This window comes from Cydia amplana, chromosome 4 (assembly GCF_948474715.1).
Source record: "Cydia amplana chromosome 4, ilCydAmpl1.1, whole genome shotgun sequence".
NCBI classification, from domain to species: Eukaryota; Metazoa; Arthropoda; class Insecta; order Lepidoptera; family Tortricidae; genus Cydia; species Cydia amplana.
In genome coordinates, this window is record NC_086072.1 from 750363 (window position 1) to 772885 (window position 22523).

The 22523-nt window shown below is 35.5% G+C and overlaps 1 protein-coding gene across 1 annotated transcript in view; it reads left to right on the plus strand.

Annotated features, from left to right (window-relative positions):
* LOC134663110 (uncharacterized) overlaps nt 1–20071 on the plus strand; it is a 42686-nt gene extending 22615 nt beyond the window's left edge. The window contains exons 4-14 of the mRNA XM_063519444.1: nt 3934–4047; nt 4984–5122; nt 6192–6307; nt 12254–12386; nt 12999–13172; nt 13686–13816; nt 14141–14306; nt 15053–15160; nt 15774–15882; nt 17338–17883; nt 19936–20071. Of these exons, the coding sequence (XP_063375514.1) occupies nt 3934–4047; nt 4984–5122; nt 6192–6307; nt 12254–12386; nt 12999–13172; nt 13686–13816; nt 14141–14306; nt 15053–15160; nt 15774–15882; nt 17338–17883; nt 19936–20015 (1816 nt within the window). The 3' untranslated portion in view covers nt 20016–20071. The remainder of the gene's footprint in view (nt 1–3933; nt 4048–4983; nt 5123–6191; nt 6308–12253; nt 12387–12998; nt 13173–13685; nt 13817–14140; nt 14307–15052; nt 15161–15773; nt 15883–17337; nt 17884–19935) is intronic.
* The last annotated feature ends 2452 nt before the right edge of the window (nt 20072–22523 follow it).

A 22523-nucleotide genomic window follows, 5' to 3' on the forward strand; every position in this document is an offset into this window, starting at 1 on the left:
AAGTTGGTGAAATCTCTTTGGATATCGTGTTATCCCAACTAATTACGTCTAGGTTTCCAGACTCTTATTAGAAAAGTTTGTGAGACAGATGATATTAATGATAAAACATTCTTTATTACCTGAAACTAATGGATCGTAAATTGTACACCACCATTTTGACTCAGAAGCCAATTCAAACGTACACTGACATCAGAATGATATCTAACTGATATCGATGATGTGTGAGACACTCGCGCCAATACTGGCCCCGTAGCCAACATGCCAATTGCTAACGCTCCGTAGCGAACGAAACGCAACTGTCACTGTCACACTAATATAGAAGAGTGATAGAGAGACACATAGCGATTCGATGGCGAAGCCCAAGCGACTGTCACGTTGGCTAGACTGCCTGTACGGACAAGTACGAGTGAAATTCACGATAACTAAAGGCATTATTTAGATATCATTCTGATGTTAGAGTACGTTCGAATTGACCTGTCGAATGTCTAGAATAAAATAGGTCTATAAAACTGCGTATCTTAAGTAATAAAACCTTGTACAGACTTTTGTTCAGCATTTGAAACTGCGATAAAAAAGTTGAAAGGAAAAATATACCTAAATATTTTAATGGAATTTTGTAATATTCATTTAAAGATTTGTGTAGTGTTTGAAAAGTACTAAGTAAACAGTTTTACTAAAAAAAACGATTATTTATTTTATATTAAAACATAAATAAAAAATTAGATGAATAAAAATAACTAAGTATCGATAAGCTGATAAGAAGCAGTACATTGTACATTTCTTACGCGACACGGTTAGACAAATCGTGAAACATGAAAAAGAATCAAAAGAACGAGAGAGGAAAGCAAAGCATAGGTATAGGTACCTATCAAAAAGTTTAAGGAACCTTTCTTACTTTTACGGCGCCACTATGCAATTTTTTCTTTGCAACAGCATATCGTTTCAATAATAGCTCAGTAATTTCTTTTCTAAAGATAAATCTCAGGTTCAGTGCTCAAGACAGTCCATTACCACAGTCAATTATTTCCCCTTCAGCTTCAGTACAAGAAACTTTATATAAACCACAGCACTCTTGTAAAATCTAATAATGTTGAAGCAAACAGCAATCCTGGAACAATCGAGTTAGGAACACATCCCATGTCACACGTTTGATTATCAGTCTTATATTCTTGTGATAAGGTTCGGAGTTGCTTTAGGGTATTGTGTATGGAGCTTGCAATAAGGGTACCTACCATCGGCAACGTAGATTGATTCTAGTGTAGATTTAGAACAACTATAGATAGTCATATTTCATATTGTTTGAGTGTTATTCAGTGTAAGTTGAGAATTGAAATATATGGGGCTCGCTTTGTGAAAGCTAGTAACTTTGTATTTCAAGTGGGAGTCTATTTATTGAATCATGTGTAATTTCAGTGTATTTACTATAATGCCATTGCTTTGTTATATTATATTTATAATAGAATGCGCTAGTAAATTACTGCACAGAAACATATGTATTCTCATCATACATTGATAGATTTGTTCACTTTACACATCTGCCAGATAAATCTACGTAATGGACAATTTGTAAGTATGTACATAAATGATTACTTAGCTAATAATTTCACCATGTCAGTAATCGCTACACCTTATAAAACAAAGTCCCAAGTCCCCCGCCGCGTCTGTCTGTTTGTGTGTGTGTATGTTCGCGATAAACTCAAAAACTACTGAAGGGGTTTGTCATACAGTTTTCACTTATCAATAGAGTGATTCTTGAGGAATCTATCAATAGGTGTATAATTTGTTAACCCGTGCGAAGCCGGGGCGGGTCGCTAGTCAAATTATATATATTTCAATTAAAAACTCAAAAATCCGCGTTTTCCTGGAGATAAGACCTAGCTAGATCGACTTTTCGCTCCCGAAAACCCCTATATATAGAAAATTTCATCGAAATCATTAAGAGCCGTTTCCGATATCTTCAAAATATATATACATATAAATAAATAAATAAATAACAATAATTGCTCGTTTAAAGGTATAAGATTTGTGATTTCAAGTGACAATCATTGAATTTAAAGAAATGATAAGGTAAACGTACTGGTGCTGGACGCGGTCCCAGTTCATGTCATCTTGTAGAGGTGACAACAAGGTGCCATATTGGGCATTAGCATGTCGAGCACTACTACGTTTACCTTAGTACATTTTTATTTTTATTGTGACGTTTGTCAATATTATTATAACAATTGTTTTTTTGGCTAAGGCTCCTTAGCGTGTCTACTTTTAAGGGTGTGTTCCCATTTGTCCCTGCCCCACGTGACCGCCGTACATATTCAATTATTCATCTATGCCCGACGGGGACGAATGGGAATGCATCCTTTCACTCGATAAGCAATAGCGGCAGCCATTAGGTACAAATATGAGTGATTTGGCACATCTGTGATTCAATTAGCCAAGATTGGAGCTGGGAACGTAATTGTTCCAATTTCCATGTTCCCGGGGCTATACCGTCCGCACTGTTAAGTGTTAACTGACAATCCTTAAACCTTATTCCAAAGACATAAGACATAAGATCCATTGTTGATTAGTTAAGAACGTTGCTGTTAGTACGAGGTATTACAGTCCACCAGAAGCAATTGAATTTAATTCTAACATCAGGCGCATCATTTTCTCGAAGAGATGTCACTTTTTACACTAAAAAATCATATACGTTACAAGTTAAGATTAAATTATTGACCTGTTAATACAATCAGAATACGCCGCCTCCTGATACTTCTTGCAAATTATACGAAGCTTTAAACGAAAGCTACGCGCTACGTCGTAGCCTCGTAGCAGGCATTTTTTTTTTCATAGGAGGCCTGCTTAGCAAATTTAACCCTTTCACTGTAGATGGTTCTCTAAAAAATTGCCGAAAATTATTTTGCCGAATGTCATTCCGCACCCAATATGCCAGTATGAGCGAGATGTATAGAAAGTAAGTTACTAATACGCAGACGCTTTCGAATGTGTCAGTGTCAAAATCGTGGTAAGGCTAACTGTACACTGTACTTTAGAAACGCTAAGTAGCCGTCGTTGTGTGACATTAATTTGCGAAACCGTCTGTTTCACAAAGTTCCAGGACGTTTCCTCAAAACATCCATTAGCTATTTGTGTTTACTCAACTGAATTATTTAACACTATTAAGTACTTTTATAGAAAGAGGATTTTATGTTGTTGTATGTAAATATGTAGCGAGTAATCCTTTATTTAAGCTTAATTCGGCAAATGCGATTATACTAGACAAATTTTAATTTTAAATACCTATTTATACATAAACAATCATATTTAAAATATAATTTTACATAGGGTTGAATTAAAATGGATTAAATTTTGGGTTCTTTTCGGCCCAGTCCCTTGAGTACCCCTTAAAATTTGTTAGGGAACCGAAATCAATCAATCAATTTAGTTGTTCTTAGGTAAAGTATGGATATTTGAACTACATGCTTAATGTTATTAAAATACTAAGTAACTTGTTCTAATCGTCAAGGAAGCAGAGAAATTATAACCATTATTGATATAATGGTGATCCCCATTCGGGTACCCTTTCCAAGTTTCATATTACACTACCCTGTTCTTCGAAGCAGACCTTTAAATCTACTTAAGGCCACTTGCACCATCCCACTAACCCACCTAGAGTCACCATGGTTACCAGAATAATTTGACACTGAGTCAACGGTTTGACGTAGTAGTGGGATGGTGCAATTTGCGCTTACTGACTTAAAGATAAAGATAAAAGATAGTTTATTCAAGTAGGCATAATTACAATGCGCTTAAAGTCCTATACCCCAAAGTGGGGCAGAGGCGTCCACAGTGCGCCGCCACCATCTTGTTCTGTCTTGGGCTGCGTGCTGCGGCCATGATTGCCGTTAAGTCGACATTAAATAATTACAGAAAAATAATGGTTTTAATGATTTACAGAGCAAAGGAACAAGAACTAAAGATAGAAATGCGCATGAACTACCTGCAAGAATATAACGAACGCATGCGCAAAGAGCGAGCGAAGCGAGCGCGCGAGATGGAGAACCGTATCAAGTTGGTATCAGTTTATTTTGTATTTTTAACAGTATCAAAAATAATCAAAATTTAAGGTAATTGTGAAGGATCTTATCTTATCTTATCTTGTCTATCTTATATCAAGGATACTAGAATATACAATTTTTTAGTTGGGAAGATCGTCATAGTGCAAAAATATTTGTATATACCTCGTTAAGACACATGAAAAAATAGTTTCGCTCCTTCTGCTCTACGGACCTTTTGTGTGGTGTATGTGTACATTTCATGCAGGACACTACAGGACAAAAGGCCTATTGCTCTCGCGGGATATGGATTGTGAAAACAAATGCTATAACTCACTAGTGAGGTAGTGAGTTATAGCTATAGTTTTAACTATTTTAAAACTAACTTAACATTTTATCCAATAGACTCTATTGGATCCAATAGACTCTCCACAATAATCTAAGTACTCTATTGAATAGAGTAGGTACTTAGATTATTGTGATGATCATGAAAAGCAACATAACAATTTAAGCTGTATTGTATAAAAACCGGCCAAGTGCGAGTCGGACTCGCGCACAGAGGGTTCCGCACCATCAACAAAAAATAGAGCAAAACAAGCAAAAAAAAACAGCAAAAAAACGGTCACCCATCCAAGTACTGACCCCGCCCGACGTTGCTTAACTTCGGTCAAAAATCACGTTTGTTGTATGGGAGCCCCACTTAAATCTTTATTTTATTCTGTTTTTAGTATTTGTTGTTATAGCGGCAACAGAAATACATCATCTGTGAAAATTTCAACTGTCTAGCTATCACGGTTCGTGAGATACAGCCTGGTGACAGACGGACGGACGGACGGACGGACGGACAGCGGAGTCTTAGTAATAGGGTCCCGTTTTTACCCTTTGGGTACGGAACCCTAAAAAAATTGAAAGAATGTTTCTTCATACTATAGAAAGCTAACGCTTAAAACAGGCAGCGGATAGATGCAGCGGCCGAACTGGAGCTGAAGAGGAAGATCACCATGATGCGGCTGTGGAGGGTGAACGAAAAGAATCGCATGCGCCGCCTGAGACAGGAGAGGGAGGCGCGGGCCAAGTTTCTGGAGAGCGAGGTTCGTTTGCATTTAATCAATGGCTTATTTTTTTGTAGAAAATTATAGTTTATTCAGAGACCATACTTTTATATCCGCAACGCAGGCTTCGTCAGGTAAACACAAACTTACAATCAGCTACAGGCATCGTCACAAAAAACTACAACGATAAAATCCGCAACAGGCTTCGTCAACTCACTTACTCTAAAAATACACATAAATAACAAAAAAAAAAAAAAAAAAATAATAAAAAAAAAACCTACAAATAAAATACACCCTCCAACTCACCGCCAGCAGGCAGTGTACCCAGCAGGCTGGCCGCATTTCCCCGTGGCTTCCCGCATGGCTTATTTGAAGGTATAGTCTGTTAAGCAAAGTATGTCAGTAGCAGCGTACAGCAAAATGAAGTAGGGCAACACTCAAAGAGCAGTATTGCGCTAAGAAAAGCGGCAATGTACATCGAACCCAAACATGTAAGTATCATAACCTCAAGATTTACAAATATTTACGATCAACGAGCATAATTGTACATTGTAGGCGCCTTAACTTTACTTAAGTTTACGCACAATCTTATTTAATATATTGGTATTTAATGGTGATAGCAGAAATGTCTCTTGAAATAGCAACGATTCAAAATGTAAACAAACATGATGGATGTCATTCACGAGCCACATTCCACAGATAAAACACAGATGACACGCGATCTTGGATTTATTCGAAGACAGTGTTGCTAACCCGCGATTTTTGAAATTTGCCGCCTTTTACTACTGACAAGATTTGCTTGACCCAGTATAGGCAAAACCCAGTACAGGCCCGTTAAAAGTTTTGACCGGATCTGGAAAATATGCCATTGAAAAGCTTAAAAATTGTTATAGCGGAGCTTTGCTTGAAAAACACAATTTCAGGAAATTTTGTAAACATTTTCAGCTCCCGAATATCCAAACACCATTGCACATTCTTGTCTGTAACTTCTGTAAGCCTCTTATGTCAAGCAATAAGAAGGTATAGAGGGAATTTTTTTGCGCATTCGTTGCCTGACATAGCCTGACCTATCTCTGTTATAATATTTATCGAGAAGTCAATTTGCCAGGCCAACAGAAAGTGGAACGCGCGCGTGCAAGCCCAGAACGCTAAGATACAAGAAGAGGCGTTGCTTCTCAAGATATACACGGAAGACATGAATGCAGGAGCGCAGAGGAGGATCAAGTAAGAATTAAATAAAAACTGAAAAAAATGCCCAGTGATAAGACATAGCTATCGATTTTTCGCCCCCGAAAACCCCCATATCGTTGCTTACCATGAATAGTGGCACAAAACAAAATGAAATGCCATTCAATTTTAAATCTTAGCAGTATAAGATTTAGCATTTAATTTTGAGTTGTGCCACTATTCATGATAAGCAACGATATAGCAAAATATCATCGAAATGTTTAGAGCCGTTTCCGAGATCCCCGAAATATATAAATATCCAAGAATTGCTCGTTGAAAGGTATAAGATATTGTAAAATAACAACACCCTTGAAGATATTTATCCATTTATTTTCTTGTCTTGTTCCAATTCACAATAATCTCGTCTTATAACAACCGTCTGCTAGCACGGCTCAACAACCAAAGAGACCCGTCCGCCAAGTGTAGTTTCTTTTTATACCCAACCCATAATAGTCTTCAATTTCAGACTACCCTTAACTGTATAAACGAATTAAGTAGGTATGCTAAGTCTTCAATTTCAAACTACCCTTAACTTTAAGAACGAGTAGGTATGCTAAATACCAAAAACCCTACACTCGTCCATCCTGACTCCGTGTATGTCCTCATACACGTGCCAGGTGGAAACCCTACACTTGGCCGACAAGACTACATATACTACTTAACAGTGGATACACTAATCGCAAACCGATCAATTTCTTGCGATCAGAGTCAATGTATAGGATACGAACCAGTTCTATTCTCGCACCTACTACTTAATTGTGTCAGCACACGAACATTTTCTCGTGGCTTTAACAGTTTCAATCGTTTCAATCAGGCATCAGCATGTCAAAATCTCAAAAACATCGTGTAAATAACCTTTCAATAACTTTAACCCTGACAATTAATAAAATATTACTATGGAATCGCACATTTCGTAACTTAAATATGGTATCATTTAACTACTGGAATGAAACTACTTGCGTTAACTGAGATCTACATACTCGAGCTTTGCCTTTTTGTAAACACAATGGAAATTACAATTTCAAGTTCAACAATAAAAGTATAAAAGTGAATTAATTACCACAGTAAGTGTATTTTAACAATCTCGTACCTTCGCAACGGATAGCGTACAAAGTTATACAAGAAAATAATTATATTCTAATCTATTTTACTCAAGTCTAATTTCAACATAATAATATAATCAATAAGAGACCATCAATCCTCCTCGATCTCGGTTTAATTGTGGTGTTCTGTTCTAGTCAGGCTTATGCTTCAATAACAATAACTCAAATCAATCTCAAATCAATAAATCAAATCTCAAATCAATCAATCAAATCTCAAAACAATAAATCAAATCTCAAAACGTTAAATCAAATCTCAAAACGATAAATCAAATCTCAAAACTATAAATCAAATCTCAAATCAATAAATCAAATCTCAAATCAATAAATCAAATCTCAAATCAATAAATCAAATCTCGAATCAATAAATCAAATCTCGAATCAATAAATCAAATCTCGAATCAAAAAATCAAATCTCAAATCAATAAATCAAATCTCAAATCAATAAATCAAATCTCAAATCAATAAATCAAATCTCAAATCAATAAATCAAATCTCAAATCAATAAATCAAATCTCAAATCAATAAATCAAATCTCAAATCAATAAATCAAATCTCAAATCAATAAATCAAATCTCAAATCAATAAATTAAATCTCAAATCAATAAATCAAATCTCAAAACAATAAATCAAATCTCAAAACAATAAATCAAATCTCGAATTAATTAAATCAAATGTCGAATCAAATAAATCAAATGTCGAATCAAATTAATCAAATCTTAAATCAATAAATCAAATCTCAAATCAATAAATCAAATCTCAAATCAATAAATCAAATCTCGAATCAATAAATCAAATCTCGAATCAATAAATCAAATCTCGAATCAATAAATCAAATCTCGAATCAATAAATCAAATCTCGAATCAATAAATCAAATCTCGAATCAATAAATCAAATCTCGAATCAATAAATCAAATCTCGAATCAATAAATCAAATCTCGAACCAATAAATCAAATCTCAAATCAATAAATCAAATCTTAAAACAATAAATCAAATCTCAAAACAATAAATCAAATCTCAAAACAATAAATCAAATCTCAAAACAATAAATCAAATCTCAAAACAATAAATCAAATCTCAAAACAATAAATCAAATCTCAAAACAATAAATCAAATCTCAAAACAATAAATCAAATCTCAAAACAATAAATCAAATCTCAAAACAATAAATCAAATCTCAAAACAATAAATCAAATCTCAAAACAATAAATCAAATCCTAATACAATAAATCAAATCTCAATACAATAATCAAATCTCAAAACAATAAATCAAATCTCAATACAATAAATCAAATCTCAATACAATAAATCAAATCTCAAATAAATCAAATGTCGAATCAAATAAATCAAATGACGAATCAATTAAATCAAATGTCGAATCAATTAAATCAAATGTCGAATCAATTAAATCAAATGTCGAATCAAATAAATCAAATGTCGAATCAATTAAATCAAATCTGAAATCAATAACTCAAATCTCAAATCAATAAATCAAATCTCGAATCAATAAATCAAATCTCGAATCAATAAATCAAATCTCGAATCAATAAATCAAATCTCGAATCAATAAATCAAATCTCGAATCAATAAATCAAAACTCAAATCAATAAATCAAATCTCAAATCAATAAATCAAATCTCAAATCAATAAATCAAATCTCAAATCAATAAATCAAATCTCAAATCAATAAATCAAATCTCAAAACAATAAATCAAATCTCAAAACAATAAATCAAATCTCAATACAATAAATCAAATCTCAAAACAATAAATCAAATCTCAATACAATAAATCAAATCTCAAAACAATAAATCAAATCTCAAAACAATAAATCAAATCTCAAAACAATAAATCAAATCTCAATACAATAAATCAAATCTCAATACAGTAAATCAAATCTCAATACAATAAATCAAATCTCAAAACAATAAATCAAATCTCAAAACAATAAATCAAATCTCAAATCAATAAATCAAATCTCAAATCAATAAATCAAATCTCGAATCAAAAAAGCAAATCTCGAATGAATTAAATCAAATGTCGAATCAATTAAATCAAATGTCGAATCAAATAAATCAAATGTCGAATCAAATAAATCAAATGTCGAATCAATTAAATCAAATGTCGAATCAATTAAATCAAATGTCGAATCAAATAAATCAAATGTCGAATCAAATAAGTCAAATGTCGAATCAAATAAATCAAATGTCGAATCAAATAAATCAAATGTCGAATCAAATAAATCGAATGTCGAATCAAATAAATCGAATGTCGAATCAAATAAATCGAATGTCGAATCAAATAAATCAAATGTCGAATCAAATAAATCAAACGTCGAATCAATTAAATCAAATGTCGAATCAATTAAATCAAATGTCGCATCAAATAAATCGAATGTCGAATCAAATAAATCGAATGTCGAATCAAATAAATCAAATGTCGAATCAAATAATTCCAAACTCAAACCAATATATCCAAACTTAATAAATCAAAACTCTCGATAAATCAAAACTCTCGATAAATCAAAACTCGAGAAATCAAAACTCTCAATAAATCAAAACTCTCAATAAATCAAAACTCTCAATAAATCAAAACTCTCAATAAATCAAAACTCTCAATAAATCAAAACTCTCAATAAATCAAAACTCTCAATAAATCAAAACTCTCAATAAATCAAAACTCAATAAATCAAAAACTGTTTATACGACAACGGTTTCACTCACATGAATTTTTAGTCGCTATTGGCGACATGCTGCGGAAACCAAAACTCTCAATAAACCAAAACTCAACAATACTAACTGATTAATCCAATAACTCATTAATCCAATAACTCATTAATCCAATAACTCATTAATCCAATAACTCATTAATCCAATAACTCATTAATCCAATAACTCATTAATCCAATAACTCATTAATCCAATAACTCATTAATCCAATAACTCATTAATCCAATAACTCATTAATCCAATAACTCATTAATCCAATAACTCATTAATCCAATAACTCATTAATCCAATAACTCATTAATCCAATAACCCATTAATCCAATAACCCATTAATCCAATAACCCATTAATCCAATAACCCATTAATCCAATAACCCATTATTCCAATAACCCATTAATCCAATAACTCATTAATCCATTAACTCATTAATCCATTAACTCATTAATCCAATAACTCATTAATCCAATAACTCATTACTCCAATAACTCATTAATCTTGATACTAGATACTAGATACTCGATACTAGATACTAGATACTCGATACTAGATACTAGATACTCGATACTCGATACTAGATACTCGATACTAGATACTCGATAAATCAATATTTGATCAATAAATAAATCAACAATATCAATCCAACACATTACCATATCAAATCTTTCATAATATAAATAGTAAAAGTAGGTGTACATGACCTGATGTCCACTGGCGCGTACCCCTCGCTCAGGCTATCGAAGCGGGGTTACTCCTGACTTTCACTACAGGACTCTGCTTCACTCTGGATTCCTTTTTCACTGCCGTTGTAATTCCAGCTACATTCTGGTGTTCGCAAGCGCCGTTGATCATCATGAGTCATCGTCAGCCATATTCTCCAACAACTCGGTATGAAATGTAAAAGTATCCGGTGTTATATAATACCTATATACTATATCATAATACCTTATACACTTTGAAGGAATTATATATACATAAAATTATGTTTAATGGTAGTTCAAATTATAACCATTCATTTATCTCTAAAACGGTGCATCATAGCGAAACAAATGAATTAAAATTCAAGCCCCCTTTAATGCCCCGTTTTCCACAAATTTTAACATTAAGGATCAAAATCAAAACTCAAATCATCAATTCATTTGCGAGACCTGGTTTTAAATCATAATTATCAATTTATCTCGGAAACTATGCGCCGTGGTGAAAAAATAATGAAAATTAAGGCACCCTTTAACACTCCATAACCAACACAAATATCAAGACCCACGTGTTGACATATTCTGCCTAACTTCCACATGTGTGGATAGGTAAGTAGCAAAAGAAGTAACTACCGTCAAGTATCTATTTATTAGGAAGAACACGTGTACTTGATCATCATAATATATTAATAAATTATGTAGGTACTTATTTAAATTAAATAAAAATGTTACCAGTACCATATTTTATACGTAATCCATTAGAATTTTGTATATTTAATTATCTCAAATCTCAGAATAAGGGTCATGTTGTTATCAGTTATCTCACTAAATCGATAATTAATAGTAGTAGGCGTGTACTTACGTTCTGCACACTTCTGAAGTGTAAAATAACAACACCCTTGAAGATATTTATCCATTTATTTTCTTGTCTTGTTCCAATTCACAATAATCTCGTCTTATAACAACCGTCTGCTAGCACGGCTCAACAACCAAAGAGACCCGTCCGCCAAGTGTAGTTTCTTTTTATACCCAACCCATAATAGTCTTCAATTTCAGACTACCCTTAACTGTATAAACGAATTAAGTAGGTATGCTAAGTCTTCAATTTCAAACTACCCTTAACTTTAAGAACGAGTAGGTATGCTAAATACCAAAAACCCTACAATATATAAGGATCGTGTGTGAACTTTAGGAAGAAGGGTAGGGGATTGCTCCTGGCTCGTTGTTCATCATCATCATGATCTTCCTAGCGTTTTCGTGAGGCACATTCTGAGTATGTAAATCAATGGGAATCATTGCCTTTGTATTTTTAATTTAGTTGGCGACTTTGGCGGTCAGAGTTAACATTTGTAATTTGTACTCTGTTTATTTCATATTAGATTAGTGGAATAAAATTAATGTTATGTTGTCTTCGTAACCAGGAAATCCGAGAAGTATGCTTACAATACTGATCTAGAGCTGCAGTGCATCAGACTGAAGAACCTGAAGTTATCGCGCGGTGGAACTGCCAAGGCGGCTAGGCTTGTCAGGAAGATGGGCGTCGAATTTGAGAAGGTACTAAAGGGGCCCACTGATTAACAGTCCGCCGGACGGTGTCGGCCTGTCAGTTGTTCGGAACTGTCAAATTTTTGTTCTAACTGGCAGGCCGACTCCGTCCGGCGGACTGTTAATCAGTGGGCCCCTTTACACTTTGGACTCAAGGGCCACTTCATCGACAATCCTATTTCGTCACCTTCTTAACTGGTCATTATTGTCATAATTATGGTCCACTGTTAAGCCTTCTTGAATTTACTGTTTACCTAGTCAATTTGTGTGTCATATAATCATTTATTTATTTTAATGTAAAAACTATGTGGTAGAAACCCATGCTTCCTTCTGAAGAAGTCCCATATCACTTCCTTAAGAAACTCTTTATATAGTATATAAACTTTATTTTGTAATATGGTTAATATTTTCATTGTATTTCTAAGCGAAATCTATTTTAATATACTTCTTTAGGCCCAAACTCGTTTAAATATTCAACCGTATCTATTGGATTTACACACTGTAGAATGTAAGACCATTATCACCACGAGGCAAGATATAAAGTATCGTTTCATGAATTATGATTAGTCAATATCATTATAACAACTTACACAATATGATTCCTAATTTACTTTCTTATAGTCTAAACGCGGCACCAAAGGCATGAACCGCGAATACGCTCAAGAAGCGGCCAAAGAAGCCATGAGCACTGCTATGTCTACCACTGGTGACAATCTGATGAATCTCGGGCAGGCGCGTATTCGTATGGACATGGGAGTGGTCCTACCATCAGCGCCAGTCAAGGTTTTGGAGGAGGCTAGTCTATTCACATTTATATAAGCCATGAACACCTCTATGTCTACTGGAGGCAATCTGATGACACTAGGACAGACGCGCATTCGTATGGAAATGGGGGTGGTGCTGCCATTTCGGAGAAGGTAAGTACTCGCATTCATTATCATCACGACTTCCTTCATCACAACCATGAGATCATGACTATTATCAGCATTATCATAATCAATTAATCATCATCAATTCATCACCCCTAACGACATCATTGTTAGTATCGTCGTCAGTCAATCATTGTCTTCGTTACTTTCACTGATGTGCGGGTGTCTATAAATTTCCAAATAACGACAACAATTTTTTTTCTAAATTCCCTACCTATATGGATTTATATGGCCCCGTAAATACGAAGTGACTAGGTTGTCAAGAGTTATCGCTTGTGTTTAAGTAGAAGCAGAGCAACACATTTAACTTCGGCATAATAATATGTGGAGCTTATATTTTGTGATAATATTTTAATATTGCTGACCATGTTGTGTACAGATTCTGCAGACGGTGGTGATGGAGTTCGCCCGCCGCCGCACGCACGCGCTCATGCGTGACGTGGAACGCTCGGTGCGCGAGCATGCCGCAATCGCGTTCTTCAAGGATTACCGCCCGCCACCGAAGAAGCGGTAAGAACATGTCTGGGTTACTTTTTTTGATACACTGCCATGGATGTGTGTATTAAATTATTAATCCTTTGACTCCCAAAACTTACACACACAGATTTTATTTATTTCATATATTGTTTACTGTTAGTTTCTGGCTACGAATCCATCACGTAGGATTTTCACGATAAATACTATCTCGTCAAACTATCTCTATACCAAATGTCACCTAAATCGGTTCAGCGGTGTTATTAGTAGAGATGAAATTGTAGTTCATTCCGATATCGATACTTCCTTGTAATATGCCCCAAATGGGCGCATACCCATACAATATTATTTTTCCCTCAGCGGTTCCAAGGAGCCACGCTGGCGCGCTTTGACCGAGGATCTGGACAAACACCAAAAGAGCCAAAGCGACGCATCCATACAGTTCGGGAAGGTCACGGTCATCCCGCCGGACAGCACGACCGACCAGGACTTGAAGAGTGTGCACCTCAGACCTCCTACACCAATGGTAGGGATAATACGTGGATTGTCAATTGAGTGTCGACAAATCTTATAAGCTGACCCTTATTTACTTAATCGGGAACAAAAAGCCTTAGGAATTGTTAGTCGGCCGCTGCATTGAGCATTCATATTATACAGCAACAAAATATTATTTATTTTCCTCGTAATCGAAGTGAAAAGCAGAGTTAAATCTAGCATAAACATCCTTTTTATCCTCGACTCACCGAGTGTCAGTTCAGATCAATAAGTTGCCTCGGATATAGTGGTTGTTATAGTTTTTACTCTTTCTCCAGTTCAGTCTTGTTTAGTTTAGTTGTACAGCGAGCTGCAAATTGCATGGCCACTTTATAAATGAGTTCATTCATAATGTGGCCATGCAAATTTGCGGCTAGGTGTAACCCAGACGGGGGAGTAGCTAATAGTAGCTATATACCTACACACCACCTTTATTCTTTATTCTTATTCAAACAAACACAAGTATAAAGTTACAGCTACCTGATGCCAAGACATACTGTTACTTAGTACATAGTCAGTATCATAAACATGTAGGTATTTAATTTTCGAACTATAGTTTGTCAAAGGGCTGTCTCATTTCAAACATAGACAGAGAGAACAATACTATCTTTGTTTTACACTAGTACTAGCACCCAAAAGAAAAGGATGAATATAGTGTTTTTTTGTTCTTAATATTTACTGACATATTGGTTTGACCAACTGTATCTCTAGGATCTTCAATTAAAACGTTGTTTCTAGCCGTCCATGACGAAGCTAGCCGAGCTGACGTTTGCTGACAAGCTGGACGATCTCACGGACCCCGTGGCCATCGGACAGTATCTACCTGAACGGCTCAAGCTGCTGGAGGTTAGCTTATTTTATGAAATAGATCGCAAATGAGCTGCTTGATAGGAAACAAAATCTTTTATAAAAAAAATTATAAGACGCACGACCAGTGAAGATGGTTCTGTTGCTTAATCATGATGTGTTGTTGTTGTGACTTAAAATACGTGAGTGACCTGTTTTTAATATATTTAATATGTGCTGTTGCTGTTTACTGTTTCAGTATTTCTACACTATTATTGCTTAAGAACGCTAATCCTTTAATTTATTAATGTCCAATGTTAGGATGGCCAAATTTGGTTTAAAATTTATAATAGCGTTTGTTAGTGTCACTCAAATAGAATCCTCCTGTTGATCATCACAATAATCTTTCCTGGTCCTGGGTTCGAATCCCGGTACCTAAGGGCATTTATTTTTGTGATGAGCACAGATATTTGTTCCTGAGTCATGGTTGTTTTCTATGTATTTAAGTACCTATTTGTATCTTATATGTATCGTTGTCTGAGTACCCACAACACAAGCCTCCTTGAGCTTATGTGGGGCTTAGTCAAGTTGTGTAAAAATGTCCTATAATATTTATTTATTTATCTTTGCCTGTGCCTGTGGTTCCCTAAATTAAATGTATATTTTCTCTCAGAACGTAAACGCAGCGGCGAAGCTCCTAACCCGCTCGGTGGCACAAATCGTGGACAAACGCATGGATCTCGTTGTTGGCAAAGTCACTCTGCTGTTCATGAGACATCCTAGTAAGTTTTGGTGTACTTTGGTTGAAAGTTAAAGTTTATCACTTTCAGATTTCTACATGCTACTTACAGAATTCCTGACAAAAGAAATGTCATAATCAGGCATCGGAGTTTTTATCGCATGGTAAGACTAATAGCAAGCTATGGAGTCGACATTTGCCATAAATGTAAACTCTTATTCATACTCATACTCATTTACATATTTCATTTATCTTAAAATGCCTTTAGAGCGGTCGGTCGTGTATATTATCTTAGTCGAATTATATATAAAAATATTTTTCTATTACATTATGAATTCATAACTTCAATTATTTTAACATACAACTACTTATACAAACTACATCGCTGCGAAAGACCTAATGTCATGTAGGTACTGACCGCTGATAAAATTGATTAGTATTTGTCATGTGTCAATCACTGGTGATTGCAAACGTAGTAGTTATTTATATCTGTAAGTGGTAAATACGTTGTGGAATATTCCATAATTAATTATTATGCCTAACCCAGAAATAGCTGCAATTTTGGCATGGATAGAGCCATACAACGATTTACAATATGACTATGAAAAATCTGCTATAGTGTGCTTGAGTTGTGAAGTACAACTCACCCAATTAAAACATACATTTATTTTAAAACATATCTGTGTCATATCATCATTAAACTCATATACGTAGTAACTATTTAGTAATCGAGAACAGATTACTAAATAGTTACTACATATTAAATAAAATTAATCATGAGTATGAGTATGAATAAGAGTTTACATTTATGGCAAATGTCGACTCCATAGCTTGCTATTAGTCTTACCATGCGATAAAAACTCCGATGCCTGGTCATAATTTATTTCACTACTTACCTGCAGTTCCTATTTAGCTTAAATGAATGTCTCCAACTTTGTTTAACTCATAATCAAGTAGTCTTGTGTCTTGTGTGTGTGCTATAATTACAGGTAGGGCTCAGAGGAACTAAATCTCGCTCTAAATCTCGCTCAAATTTTGTTGGGATAAAATACCTACGAAATAATCTTCATTACTTTTGTATAATGTTTGTGGAGCTCTCCACTCTTAAGTTTTTTGCTTTTTGGACCCTAATTTTAAAACTCGGTAAATTAATAGCCACCGTATTGAGATTACATTCGGATCATAAAATTCAGAGAAAAATTTAGTTTTTAATCTTCAAGCAGGATGGTGATGGATCAAACTTGTGTCTCATAAAATCATCAATGCGTTCCAAAATGGTCGTCATCGCTGATCGCCTTAACATCGGGCTCATGTAAAAAAATTCGAAGAACATAATCCTCTTTGTGATTCACCACGACTGACGATTAGTTTAATTTCACTGGATAGTTTAGGACAGTAGTCGAACAATCACTGCGTGCTAGTCAATTGTGAGTGATGACCTGATGATCAATCGTCAGCGTCATGGTGATCGCGCCTAAATCAATCGATTGTTTTTCAGTGGAATGGGGCGAAGCGGTCGAAGGCTTAACTTGCGCCGTGGTAAACAACGGTGTATACCTGTCTAACCCTGACGTACGCCACTGCAGCGAGTTCCTCGCACAGCGAGTACTCAGCTCGCTGCAGAAGGAGATGAAAGAAGAGAAGAAGAGGCTGGTGAGTTACTTGTTTCTTTACAACGGCATATACCTGTCTAACCCTGACGTACGCCACTGCAGCGAGTTCCTCGCACAGCGAGTACTCAGCTCGCTGCAGAAGGAGATGAAAGAAGAGAAGAAGAGGCTGGTGAGTTACTTGTTTCTTTACAACGGCATATACCTGTCTAACCCTGACGTACGCCACTGCAGCGAGTTCCTCGCACAGCGAGTACTCAGCTCGCTGCAGAAGGAGATGAAAGAAGAGAAGAAGAGGCTGGTGAGTTACTTGTTTCTTTACAACGGCATATACCTGTCTAACCCTGACGTACGCCACTGCAGCGAGTTCCTCGCACAGCGAGTACTCAGCTCGCTGCAGAAGGAGATGAAAGAAGAGAAGAAGAGGCTGATGAGTTACTTGTTTCTTTACAACGGCATATACCTGTCTAACCCTGACGTACGCCACTGCAGCGAGTTCCTCGCACAGCGAGTACTCAGCTCGCTGCAGAAGGAGATGAAAGAAGAGAAGAAGAGGCTGGTGAGTTACTTGTTTCTTGGTTACTTATTGCAGAGTAAAAGTTTACGTATCTTGTAAGGCACATTGCTAAATAAAGGTACCTATATCTATACGTCTCACTGATGAACAGCAGATTTCTTATCAAACAAATAACCTTTCGTTCGATAATATTATTTGTAAACGTCGTAGTTCTTAAATTAATTATATATATTATTTCTTCGACCAACACGGAAGGGACGCGGCATTCGCACTATTTCCCCTCTGCCTAGGTCACACAAGATCAACTGATCTAGCGCGGGTAATAAAACTAGTTGCGCTCGGATTTTAAACTAGACCGAGTCCAGAGCGCGCGCGCGTGCTCGGTTGTTTGTTGTGAAAAGAGGTCGGGGACATCAAATTTACAAAAAGAAGGTGTTACATTTCACATGTAATATTTTTTTTTACATGTCATACGTTTAATTACATGTAAACACAATTATTATACATATTTTAGTCTCATGTAAATGTTGGATTTATCGATTTTGCTCGCCCAGTACAAATTGCGGATCGGTCGAGCGACAAATCCGACTTCTCATCTCTCAGAAAACAATAAAATTCTTTGACGAAAATGTGTTAGTGTGCGTGTTGTGACACTTGTGATTCGTCCGTACACAAAAACAGATCGAGGTGTGCAAGATTTGTCTGTGTAGGGTGTCATTTTCTATGTATTTGTGTCGTCATTACAGATTGGATTTTGTACGTAAGTGTGTGAGAAGTGCGACTGTGTGCACGTACCCCCCGCGAAAAATAGCAAAATGATTTGTATGTCAAGATATCGCTTGGGCCTATCCCTTCCGACGTGTCGGAAGCCCGTGTTGATCGAAGTATTAGATTCTATAACCACTCAAATATCTGTCCATTTTGAAAATTTGTATCAGGCCAGTTGTCATCATTAAAGATTGGAAAATCGTTATTTTCTGACTAGTTGTAAAATGTTTAAAGCAATTGTTATATTTACTAAAGTGAACATTAAATTAAGTAGGTACATTTAATACCTATCTGTTACAAATTGGTAATACTACTGGACCGTTACTATTTATTAGATTTATTTGCGGACTTATAAATAAAGTTTATAACATCTGTTAAAATTGTCAATTCTATCAGGTGGGTCTCAAAGAGCTAATTTCCCTACAAACAATAGGTTTTTAAAAGCTCTTTCATCTCAATTTTTCCATAGAGCGCCCAAACTTTATTCACTTATCTAAAAACACGGCCGTTCGAGGTTTGCTGAATAAATGATTTGCCCTCGGTTGCTTTTGTTGGGCAACTTGTTACAAAGTCAGAGTTTAATCTGTGGAATATAGATTGTTTGATGTTTACGAAATGAAGTGCAACTATCGTAGTATCGGCGCAACTAGAGTTGGACAATTGTTTTGATTATAGTGGTTTATACTGCGCGGTAAACTGGGCGCGGTATAAAGATAAATATAATAGTAAAAAAGCAAAAATTATACTTTTAAAAGAACCGAGCATTGTTTTTGAAAAATAAAAATAATTTTTTTTGCAGGCCTTCACTCGTTATGTTTTTTCCTTTCAGAATCATACCTAAGCATTTATTTTCAATTCTGATTCATAAAAATAAAACAAATTTTCAATCAATACTAAAAAATAAATACTATAACCCCGTTTATTATATAATCAATGAGTTTTTCGGAACTTATGAATGATATATGTATTATTTGAGGAAACCGGACTACTTAATCTCAAATATCCCAATGACTCCAATGAGGCCTGTGTTGCAATTGGGGTTGGAGGGTCAGATGACAGTCGCTTTCGTAAAGACTAGTGCCGACGCCTATTCTCGGGATTAGTTGCCAAGCAGACCCCAGGCTCATGAGCCGTGGCAAAAAGCCAGAACAACGCCAGGACGATAGTAATCAATCTAATCATATCTATTTTTCACAGAAAGCGGCATTGGAAGGCGGTGACACAGAAAACCAGGACCAAAAGGACTTTTATGTGCCCGATCAAGTAGAGAAACCCAATTAAGGACCTGTCACACTGCCTTTGAGTCAATTGACAAGGTGTCCCCAGATCAAGAGTACTTATCTGATATACTTAGTTCAGTTCAGTTGTATTATTATGTGTGCAAATTCTAGTGTGTGGAAATGCAGAATTAATTATGTTTTGTTATTACAAAAAATACACTTTGTTAAGTGTGGTTGTGGTTTTGGAGTGTTTTTAGTAAGTTTTTATTGCAGTAGTATTTTTTATGAAAAATGCTGTGTAAATGATTATGAGTATCATCGAACAATCTAAAAATGTTACTATATGTTTACTCATAATTAATTAGAGAACACTCAGAAAAAGGGTCTGTTTTATTTAAAAAAAACCAAAAAAAATATACCCCTAATGTCCCTAGACCCTATAACCTATATTCTGTGTGGCTAGTCACAAAAATGACTAAATTTTTTAATATTGAATTTTTTGGAAATAACTCAAAATTTTGCAAAATTTTGAAAAATAAGATTACAAGTGTAAGACTGCGAATCTGTGTGGGTAAAGTGTTTATTTTCTTGGTCAATGAACCCTATTCAATAGCCACACGCGTCAAAACCGTTTATCGCCTTTAAATGACTACTTTTAAATACTAGATTAGGAGTTAATGTGACTTGGACATGGACTGGACGTGGGGCGTTTAACCAAGTAGGTATGGTGTACGTGTTGATCGTGCGCGAATTTTAAACGCTTATGCGTACTATACATCTAGTACCTACATGTCTAGGATTCTAGAATGTTAACACCTAAACTAAGACTTAAACCAAGACTGGGCACCCGATTACATCAAGCCTTAATTGCTACCATCCTCACTTCACTGACAATTCGTAATCCTTATTGCTAATACAATAAAGTTCACTAATGGTCAAGAGTCAAGAGGTAGCTGTTAGTACAGCACTTGCCTGTGATTTCGGGTTGCAATTTACTGCACACAAGTTTAAACTTTAAACTAAGTTTGTTGGTAGATGAGGCAGTTTAATTCTTGGAAATTCTGCGATTACGTGAGTTGCTAAGCGGGCGAGATGTTCAAAATTACCTTGACGTGTCAAGATCATTTTGAACATCTCGTCCGCTTAGCAACTTACTGACTGATTGTACAAACGCTATAATACACGTAATATTATCAGAGCTTCCAAGAACTAAACCAACCTTCACTTCGTTTTAAATAGAAAAATGTAATGCCTCCCTGGTGAAATTCTAACTCGCGGCTCTGGCTGTTCGGTATAAAATAAATTTTACTAGAATTACAGTCGCCATCAGATATATCGGAACGGCTAAGGTGCTCACAAATATCTGAACACGCCTCTATTGTTAGGGCGTCAGAGTGCGTGGTCAGATATTGTGAACACCTTGGCCGCTCCGATATATCTGATGGCGACTGTACAATATAGGGTTAGTATTAGTACTCATCTACCCCTTTACTGGATCGGCGTGGAGGGCCTGACGCCACTAAATAGGTTATGCAAATCGTGGTCTAGATTGACACGCGCAGTCAGCGGTGCGCAAGCCAGATTCTGTAGTTCTGAACTACCGCGGGTTTTCTATGAAATCAAATCAAAAATCATTTAAATACATAGTAGTTTAGTAGTCCGCCTCTAATTAAAATATATAATCTCCGTAGAGTCAAGGTACATTTCTAAAAATAAAAAGGTTTCAAAATCCAAAAAGGCATTTGAGCCATTGATATAGTATAAAGAACATTTGAGCCATAAACACATATCTTTAAATTCTATACCCAAATCACGAGGTGATATAAGTTCACTTTGTCTTCCAAAAGATTATGCACTTAATTTTTATACGTATACGTCCTAAAATGGCACAAATGTATATTTGTACTTGGGTCATTTTGGCCCTTAGGTGATTTTTAGCAGCAGTACGAAGCTCTTCAACTAAGGGTAAGTAAGTACTGGAGCGTGGAGTTTTTTCCATTCGTTTTAATGACGTCAACGTCATAGGAATACCTAACTACGATAATATTTTATTCCTCCTTAATAGTATGTCAGAGTTCACTGTAATTATGGAAATATAAATAGTTTTTTTTCATATTTTGCTAATTTGCTAGGGTTATTAATTATTAAAATGAATAGACTAACCCCGAAGTGGCGGAAAAAAGGGTGTTAAGTATATACATTTTGGCTAATCATATGTCGAAGTTTTCTATAGAAGATGCCCTACTATTCCCCTCGCAAAATTTTACTGAGGATTGTTTTAATATCGTATATCCCCAGTGTTAAAATCTTGAACATCCATTTAAACCTGAATTGGCTGTACCTACCAGTTAAAGACGTTTAAAACCCATTTTCGTGCCTGACACGTCCCGTAAATCGTATTAGTACTCTATTAATAGCGCAATAAGGCACCCAATGATCTCGGGGCAAATCAAATTACATCCATTACGAGCGATTCCTTCGGAGCAGCCAATAACTTGGCTTCCGGAGGTGCGTGCTGGAGGTATAGAGAAATGAGTAGGAAGAAAGAATTGTTCAGTTTATTGTGGCC